This window comes from Palaemon carinicauda, chromosome 31 (assembly GCF_036898095.1).
Source record: "Palaemon carinicauda isolate YSFRI2023 chromosome 31, ASM3689809v2, whole genome shotgun sequence".
In the NCBI taxonomy this organism is placed as follows: Eukaryota; Metazoa; Arthropoda; class Malacostraca; order Decapoda; family Palaemonidae; genus Palaemon; species Palaemon carinicauda.
Window position 1 is genome coordinate 34,100,194 of NC_090755.1, and position 11,091 is coordinate 34,111,284.

Below are 11,091 nucleotides of genomic sequence, written 5' to 3' on the forward strand. Positions count from 1 at the left end.
AATAATAATAATAATAATAATAATAATAATAATAATAATAATAATAATTACAACCACTAGAATACCTCGCCCTAACAACAGACTAGCTTCACAAAAGGTGCAGAAGAAAATTTTAAATAATGAAAACGAACCATGACATCTATATACCAACTGCTCAACATGCAACATCGAGCAATATCTGGCAACACGTCTCCTTACCGGTCAGTCATCTACTGGCGAATGACACGCCCACCACCGAAGTCATTAAGGGCAAGACCACCCTTGCGCTCCAGCAGTCCGATAAGCTGCGCTGATTACAACCCAAATGTTATTTTTGAGTTCTAGTGTGATTGACGGTTCTCTGGTTTGTAAAGTCTGTTAAGTATCTTTTTTTTTTATTCTGTTTTGATTATATGGCAAATTATAATTGAGAAGGGTTGAAATAATTGAAAATTGACTGGTAAAAGATGAGAAGTAAAATGACTTCAAGAATGTACAGTACTGTAGGCGTCGTGTGAGGGTCTATTAAAAAGAGAAAACAAAAATTGAAGAAGGACTTAGAAACTCTGCGTGTCAAAAACATCGTTATGAACGAAATCTCCTTAGACAAGATCTGAACCAGTATTATTATCATTATTATAATTATTATAATTGTTAATGATGGTAACAGTTGGACAATAGTAGCTTATACAAGCTTATTACATCTCAATATACACTTTGCATATAGCAAAGAAAAAAAAATCTTTAACCAAGGAAATGGGCGACCAAGTAACTTAGGATCCCCCGCGGCGTCCTTCCCTGCTGCGACACTCCCCGAAACAACACCTTAAGTCCGGCCGTGGCCCCAAGTCCTAAAGATAACACGCTGTTCGGGAGTCTTTCGGGAGAGTTCATAGATTGCTACTGAACAAGTTTCGTTCGGTGTCTTTTTTTTTTTTTTTTTTTTTTTTTTTTCCCTGTCCAGTGTTTTGGTGGAGATATCCTTGTAAGTTGTGTGAATTATTCATTGTTAGGTCTAAAAATATTTATTTATCTATTATTATTACTAGAGTACGTGACCTGTTCAAATGACGGCTAAGTATTTAGATATGCACTCCTACACACACGCACCCTCTTCTCACCAGGGTATGATTACTCCCTCTCCCTCCTACCGGAGGGACGGGGAGAGTTGAGCGTAGTCTTAGTACAACAACAACTGCAATGCCCACAACTACAACAACAACAAATACGGTCATTTCTATTCTAGTGCAGGATAAATGCCTCAGACATGTCCTTAGTTATGTCTGAGGTTTGGCATCATCATCACCACGCTGGCCAGTACGTATTGATGATGGTGGGAGACTTTTATCTGATCGTTCACAATAAACCAACCTGGTATGGTTGGCTCTGATTAGTACAGCTTTGCTAATCATTGCGATATGGAAAACATTTCACCAGGTTAAGGTAGCTGACACTAACTTTCTATTATGTAGGGGAGATTATTATTATTGTTTACTGTAGTAGTAGTAATTGTATGTATGAACTATTCTGCCATGACAATGGGGCAACCATACCCTCAATGTGACTTTAGTCCCTTATTAGTGTCAAAGTGTGTGTAACAAAGTACATCTCTATAAATCACAAGGATTCAAGAAGGTTGAGGATAACGCCAAAAGAATGAATAACGAAATTGTGAATGCCACCCAAAAAGAAGTAAGTATACTCATACACATTTGTCTACAGATCTCTCTCTCTCTCTCTCTCTCTCTCTCTCTCTCTCTCTCTCTCAGAAGAAAAAATTACTGAGTTTGATTCTGGACAAGGCGAGGAAGAACAAAAAATGTTCCCTCAAGCGATTAATGTTTTATATATATATATATATATATATATATATAGGACCAAGTACAAACGCAAGTGGAAGGACACGTCTGAGGCCTTTGTTCTGCAGTGGAATAGTAACGGCTGATTTTATATATATACATATATATATATATATATATATATTTATGTGTGTGTGCGTGAGCGTATAATTTGGATGCAACTTTTGACTTTTCCAAACGTTATCATTCCAGAGTCAAAATCAAAAACAGAAATTTTAACATATAGTTTGCATGAACGTCGCTATCATGAGAATTAAAAGAAATAAAGATTTACATTAATTAACAGTAACGTTATATGACGTGAAAACTGTAGCTTAAGCAAAGGTTATCATTAAAAAAAGTAAGTTGAATAAAACCGAAAACTATAATCAATCCTTATTGATAAAGCTAATAGACTACTGTAGTAAATGATCGGGTATGATATACACACAGACTGTATTATTTTATACCGAAAGTTTTATTCGAATGTAGCTAATATAGCACAGGACTTGCGCAAAACGAAAGATGATACTAATTTCCAAACAAAGAAAAAATATAATAAGTCACTATAGCCTATATTTTTTCATTGGAGGAACGTATTGGTCATATTTTTAGGTAGAAGGTTGGCCAGGGCACCAGCCAACCATTGAAATACTACCGCTAGAGAGTGTTGGGGTCCTTTGACTGGTCAGACAGTACTACAGTGGATCCTTCTCTCTGGTTACGGTGCTTTCCCTTTGCCTAAACATACACCGAATAGTCTGGCCTATTCTTTACAGATTCTCCTCTGTCCTCATACACTTAACAACACTGAGATTACCAAACAATTCTTCTTCCCCCAAGGGGTTAACTACTGCACTGTAATTGTTCAGTGGCTACTTTCCTCTTGGTAGGGGTAGAAGAGTCTCTTTACCTATGGTAAGCAGCTCTTCTAGGAGAAGGCCACTCCAAAATCAAACCATTGTTCTCTATTCTTGGGTAGTGCCATAGCCTCTGTACCATGGTCTTCCACTGTCTTGGGTTAGAATTCTCTTGCTTGAGGGTACACTCGGGCACACTATTCTATCTAATTTCTCTTCCTCTTGTTTTGTTAAAGTTTTTATCGTTTATATAGCAAATATTTATTTTAATGTTACTGTTCTTAAAATATTTGATTTTTCCTTGTTTCCTTTCTCACTAGGCTATTTTCCCTGTTGGGGCCCCTGGGCTTATAGCATCCTGGTTTTCCAACTAGGGTTGTAGCTTAGCAATTAATAATAATAATAATAATAATAATAATAATAATAATAATAATAATAATAATAATAATATTTCATTTCAATCACAGGGCAGCGTTGGTGGTTCATTAATAAATGTTATAAATTGGGCGCCAGAGTTCACAGTAAACGCATTCTAGGTTATGTGTAGGGTAGAGGTTTAAAGATGTCAATGGCATACGATATCCTCTGAAGTACGTCATCTCTAAAAACACTCGTTAGTACGCAACATTGAATTAAGAGGTGTAGGGTTCCTGTCTCTGTTGGTTTGCTGATACAATGTGTTATGCAAGTCTCTGACAGTTTGGATGGCATTCTGCGTTGCGACACATGACGAAGTGGTAGAAATTAAAGCAGAAAGCAATCGCTCAGCAGATTGATCGCCTTACGGCGATGAGCGATTTCTTTTCCTTCAAATCGATTTATGTAGGTGGTACTTAGGAGACTGTAGTTGGTTGCAGCCATGCTGGAGGTTATAGTCATAAAATAATTGTTTCACAAAGGCTTTCTGATAACTGCAACGTTAACACTTGGAACAAACAGGTTAGTAGCCTATACAAATGTGCTGCTGTATATATATACAGTATATATATATATATATATATATGTATGTGTGTATATATACACACACATATATATGCATATTACATATAGCCTGTATATATTGTATATATATATACATATATACATATATATATATATATATATATATAAACGTATACATATATGTATATTTACGTATATGCATTTATAGTTATATATATATATGTATACATACATACATACATACATTCGTACATATATATATATATATATATATATATTTATATATACATATACGTATATTTACATATATGCATTGGTATATATATGTATATATATATCAATATATATACATATATATATATATAAATATACACACAATACACACACATATATATGTGTATATGTATACACACATATATATGCATATTACCTATAGCCTGTATATATTGTATATTATATATATGTATATATATACATATACATATATGTATATTTACGTATATGCATTTATATATATACACACATATATATGCACATACATATATAGCCTACATACATATATATATATATATATATATAAATATATATGTATATATATTTATATATACATATACATATATGTATATTCACGAATATACACATATATATATATATATATATATGTATATTCGTGAATATACATATGTGTATATGTATATATAAATATATATACATATATATATATATATATATATACTGTATATATATATATATATAAATATATATGCATATATATTTATATATACATATACATATATGTATATTCACGAATATATATATATATATATATATACATACAGTATATATAATGTATGTATACATTTATATAAACATATAGATATATGTATATTCACGAATATGCATATATATGTGTATATATACAGTATATGTATATATATATATGATATATATATATATATATATATATAATGTGTGTGTATATTATATATGTCTATTATATGTTGTATATATATATAGCGATTTATATACGTGTGTAGTTGTGTATGTATATATATAATACATATATATATATATATATATATACTGTATACTACATATATATATATATATAAATATATATATATATATATATATATTTATATATATATATATATATATATATTCATGTTCTACACAGGTCCTTTCTTACATATGTAATATTTATTTATATTTTAAGGATACATTCCGATGCAGTAACTATTATAATATGTATATATATATATATATATATATATTTATATATATATAGTATACATACATATCTATCTATCTATATATGTATGTATATATATATAGATATATATACAGATATATACTCTACGTTTAATTTAATTAATGACACCTTTTCGATGATTTTTGGGGTGTTTGAAGAGCACGCTATTATTGGAAGGAGTTTAAAGGTTATGGACGGGCGATTGGGGTTTGTGTGGAGGCAGTATGGAGGGGACGGGGAGGTTGGTTGCTATTGGAATGGTTACCGGTCATCAAGGGTGGGGGGGGGGGGGGGGAGTAGATTCTCTGCTGGAAGGCGTCCAGCCACCTCGATACATTTGTCCCTGTTCCTCTTCATTATAAACCCATCAATATCCACGCACGTCTTAGAGAGAGAGAGAGAGAGAGAGAGAGAGAGAGAGAGAGAGAGAATTAGGAACTGGATCGTGAATAAAGATTAAGATGCAAAAGTAAATATAGGTAAAAATAATGAAAAGTGTTTGAGAGAGAGAGAGAGAGAGAGAGAGAGAGAGAGAGAGAGATTTTCTCAATTTATTGATACTTGAAAACAGATCGTAGTATTAATAAAATTGGAGGAGTGTCGTTTTCTTATAATAATAATAATAATAATAATAATAATAATAATAATAATAATAATAATAATAATTGTTAGGAAACGGGTTATGAGCTGAGTGAAGAAGAATGTATTTCTCGAGAAATCAATAACCTTTGATATGTTATACTCTTATATTTCCTCATTCTCATCTTTTCATTACAGTCGGATTCTGATACTAATCTTATTTGGACTACTAATAAATTTTGATCATAAATTGTCCTTCGAAAAACCCGTAGCTGCTTAAAACTCTCTCTCTCTCTCTCTCTCTCTCTCTCTCTCTCTCTCTCATTCTTCCTTGTCACCGTCACCACTTAAATTCCCAGACACGCTGAAGGTTCAGCTCGTGCCTTTTCATGTCTGCCCCTTTTAAGTATTTACCTCTGGATGCGGCACCACTGATGATCTCATGATGTCCAGCGCTCTCTCTCACATCCTTGTCGGCGGTGGTGGTAGTAGTAGTAATAGCAGTAGTAGTAGTAGTAGTAGTAGTAGTAGTAGTAGATGTCATTATTGTAGGTGTATCTAAAAAGTTCAAACTTCTAATAAATATATTTATGTTGAACAGGCTGTCATAAGTCTCCTTTTTTAGTTTATATATTATATTAAAGATATATTTTAATGATGTTACTTTTCTTAAAGTATGTTATTCTAATTGTTTATTACTTCTCCTGTAGTTTACTCATTTCCTTATTTAATTTTCTCACTGGGCTATTTTTTCCTGTTGGAGCCCTTGGCCTTATAGCATCTTGCTTTTCCAACTAGAGTTGTAGCTTAGTAGTAGTACTGTCAATATTGGCAATATGGAAACAGTCGTAGCCTTGTCATTGGTAATAGATATACAGTAGTTGAAATTTAGCTGTGACAGTGCCTTAACGTGGTGAAAGGGTCTTTGTATCGGCATACTAGGATGGTTTGCTGCAAGCTATCAGACTAAAGACTCACCATCATCAATCCGCAGTTACCAGCGTGTTGATGAAAATGGGCCAACCCTAGACGTGACTTAGGACAAGTCTGAGGCCTTTGTCCTGCAGTGGACTAAAATTTATTATATTTGTTGTTGTTGATATCAGTAGGAACACCGTCAAGGGGAATATAGTAATTTTAGTTGTATAGTATCGTCATTAGCAGCCGTAGGAATAATTGAAGTCACATTTCCTTAGAAGTCTCCTGGTAGTCATCAGCAGCTATTCCCTGGCCGTCCCTGTTCCTAGCTTGAGTGGGGATGGGCCTCTAGGGGCATTGTCCTGCTTGCTAGGGCAATGTCACTGTCCCTTGCCTCTGCCATTCAATAGTGGCACAAACATTTCCAGCAAATAATTAGAAATCAGTTCAAAGAAGGGAATCGAAAGCAAAATAAGAAAAAAGTTAATTAGAAGAAAGAAACTACACGTTTCGGTTAAGTGTATATGTTCTATATATGAAGGTCGATGAGGATAAGAGGCAAATCGAGATAAAAAGTGGTGTAAAAATCTAGAGAATGAAGAATTCAAACTAGAAAACGAGTGGAGAACAATGTCGAAATAGGGATGCGAAGTGAATCTATAAGATGTAAAGAAATATGTAACCGAAAACAAGGAAAAATGTAGATAAAAGAAAAAGAACAAGGTAAAACTTAGGAAAGTAGTGGAAAAGGGGAAAATAGAAATAAAAAATGCAGAAGTATAACAACAAGAAAAACCCAACATACCCAAACTGGATAAAAAAAGAACAAAAGAATAACAATAATAAAAGATAAAAACAGTAAGGGAGACAGAGTTAATATGAAATAACGAAAAAGAGAAAAAATTACACAAAAAGAAGCAGAATTATTGATAGGTTGTATAAGAAACCACCATGCATAAAACGAGCCATGATTCGATCATGTGACTCTTTCGCATTCTCCAACAACTCCATCTTTTTTTCATGTGAAATATTTGTTTTTTTATCTGGCATTGACTTAATCATTTTCCTCACCGTTGTATTGGTTCTATTTTCGAATCAAAGCTGCGTTCTTGCTCTCCATGACGGGATGTGAGTCCTATTAAGAATTGATTACACACATACATAGACACAGATATTTATATGCATATATATATATATGCATATATATAAAGAGTATATATATACATTATAGGTATATATATATATATATATATATATGTATATCTACTTCTTCCTCTGAAGAAGTATCACGAAACTAGTCAGTACTTAATCGTATGTTTCGTATTTTCATTTTCCCTGTGGTTCTTCTGCTTCTGAGCATCACGTTTTCCTGTGATTTTTACGCATATATATATATATATATGTGTGTGTGTGTGTGTGTGTGTGCGTGCATAGAAATCATGAAACGTGGCACGTGCTGAGTATAAAATGTATGGTAGCCATGAAAGGGAAAATTAAAAGACTTTTCAATTTTCCTTTTTATGTTTATCTTTTTATCTATCTATCTATCTATCTATATATATATATATATATATATACATATATATATATTATATACATACATATATATATATATATAATGTATATATATATATATATATATATAGTGTGTGTGTGTGTGTATACATCTGTCAGAAATCTCCTTAGCTTCCCGTGAAGTGCACCAGAAGTAATGGAACCAACCGTATCATCATTTATGTAATTATTATTTTACTCACCTTTTCTGTCATCCTTAAATCCATCTGTTTTTTGCTTCCAAATCTTAGTACTAATCCACCGCTTCCGTTCCTTCAATCCTTATAATAACAAACAAAAAACTTAATTACCTTCCGAGTTCGAGGTTTCATCTCACTATCTCTTGTCAATATTGCATCATGAATCTTTTTCTTATCTTACTATTTTTCACTTTTATATAATTTACTTTATATATATATATATATATATATATATAAAAGATTCCCAATATCCCCTGTCTATAAAGTCGTTGAGACTCCAAACCTCCCATCAGAACCACTGTTACATCAAATCAGTCAATGTTTTCCTACATATCCAAACATGCTTTCTATTCCAACAGTTTAATTCCTGTGCAACAGCTCCCACTATACACATTGCAGTACTGTACTGTTAATCACAACTTCTCTCTTTTTTGTACATACCTTACAAGCCCCGGTCAGCCACCTAATCACATTAATCATCATTTGTTCACTATATACTGTAAATTCCCTCCTTATGTGCTGAACAGTTACTCTATAAAATTTCAGTACTCCTGAAATTGTAGTAAGTGTTTACTGCTAAGATGAGTTTGAGATTTTGTTTGGTGATTGAAGTTGCTTTTAATTCTCTCCCGATTTATAATGACAAAACTAACTGTACTACTTTTCTGCCAGGATTGTCCGAAATAAATTGCTGTTGTGGTGATTCTTAGCGTAGATTGTTTTGAACATTTTTGATTGTCGGCAATATTTTGCTCTATTCGATTATTATTAATTTCATAATAATAATAATAATAATAATAATAATAATAATAATAATAATTATTATTATTATTGTTATTATTATTATTATTTCAGTATTATTATTATTATTATTATTATTATTATTATTATTATTATTATTATTATTATTATTATTATTATTATTATTATTATAATCAGACTTTCATTTCGAGCAGAACAAAAATTACAAGGTTTTATTCACTAGATAAAATGCCTAAACAATTGGAAATCAACAACGTAGAAAAAACTTAATTAAGTGTATTATATATCGCACAAGGACTCATCCTGAGCTAACCAACTTTAATACCAAGTTATACTGACACTTGTGTAATGATAGCGATGAGTGTCATATTTTTCATTAAATACACTTGAGTCCCACACGTGTCGCTTTGGTGGGACGCAGTTCGAATTCTTTGTTAGTCCTTAAAACTAGTAGTTTAGGGATTTTCTGTCATATATCTAATGTGATTGCGTAAACACACAAACGTGATTGGTGATGGTGTGAAACTTTTGTCTTTGTTTGATCGCTCACACCAAACCAATCCAGTATGGGTGGCCCTGTCTGGTAGAGCTTTACTGTCTTAGCGTTATAAAAACTCTTTCCCCACTCAGAAAGGGATTATATATATACAGTATATATATATATATATATATATATGTATATAATATAAATAAATATATATAGAGCCATCTATCTATCTATCTATCTATCTATCTATATCTATATATATATATATATATATATTCCTGTAAAACATATTGATGACTTTTCTTTCAACCTACCTCTTGTATTTGAAAGCGTATGAAAATTACTGCGGTGTGCTGAGTTAAGTAGGCGACATGGAAGTGTATAGGTGCTTGAGCGCTAGTAGTAGGAAAAATGAGGAGAACCATCAGTGCAACAGGTGTTTGGACCACAGCAGTTCAATCAAGGTCCCCAGATGTTTATTGGCCGGAAGATGGGAAGTTCATCCTTAAGCTCATGTGCACTTTTATATATCTGGTTTTGTTTATTATTGTTTGTTTATTTATATTTCTCTGTTCGTTTCTTTACGCCTGTCTGTCTTTTATCTTTAATTAGAGTTGTTTATTTCTTCTGCAGGGGAGTGCGCGGTGGGTAGTTTCGCCATGCCCTCTGTGGGGGTGGCAGTGTCGTCACCAAGCCACGCCCATTTGGATTACAATGACAATGTGACACCCGCAGTCATGACCGCCCACCTGCCCGATAGTGGGATGTCCCACTACCCGTCTCACGGAGGCCTCATGAACGGATCCTTTTCAGGAGGTGGCCTCGGAGGACCTCTTTTCCAGCATTACCAAGGCTCCAATGGTGCGCCCGGAGGAGGACCTCTACGCTCTGGCCATCCCACCCACGGAGGATTCATGTACACGGGCATGCACAGTTCCCACCTCATGACCACCCACCACCATCACCACCACCCACACCATCAACATCATCATCACAGGGGGCCCGAACCCTACCCTGGAGGAGGAGGAGGGGGTGGTCCTCGGGCGGGAAGTGAGAAGGCCCGCCGGGAGCACAGGATTCGGAGGCCCATGAACGCCTTCATGGTCTGGGCCAAAGTCGAACGCAAGAAGTTGGCTGATGAGAATCCCGATCTGCACAATGCTGATCTCTCCAAGATGCTCGGTGAGTACATAATACCCATATACCCTTTACTATAGCTGTATCTCTATGGTAGCCGTATATTAATCAGTTTATTCGTTATGTAATTTAAGGTTGTGGTGGCTTATTGGAAACGTCCCTGCTTAGCGATCGCGGGACTGCAATCTCACCATCTTTATGAGCTAAGGATGGGATGTTTTGGGGTAGCCCCTAGGTCTAACTGCTGAGTCACCAGCAGCCATTGCCTGACCCTCCCAGATCCTGGCTTAGGTGGTTAGGGACTTGTGCTCTGATCATATGTATATATGGTCAGCCTCTAGAGTATTGTCCTGCAAGCTAGGGCATAATTACTGTCCCTTGCCTCTGCCATTCATGAACGGTCATTAAACCTTAAGTTCCTTGGCTTTCTAGTGTCCCTTATAGAGCGTCCAAAGTACCCAGCATCTTTTTTTATTTTTATATTCTATAGTATTTAATTTATATGTCCAGCTTCTCATTGCCCCCAACTTCCCTTACATATCTAACTACCAGGAACTTTGGCATTCTTTTTTGTGAAACGACC

General features: G+C 34.1%; 1 protein-coding gene across 1 annotated transcript in view; it reads left to right on the plus strand.

Moving 5' to 3' along the window:
• The window catches only part of LOC137624394 (uncharacterized), a 70,593-nt gene that overhangs the window by 15,916 nt on the left and 43,586 nt on the right, over positions 1 to 11,091 (plus strand). Inside the window, exon 2 of the mRNA XM_068355131.1 lies at positions 10,005 to 10,553. Coding sequence (XP_068211232.1) covers positions 10,005 to 10,553 — 549 coding nt within the window. The remainder of the gene's footprint in view (positions 1 to 10,004; positions 10,554 to 11,091) is intronic.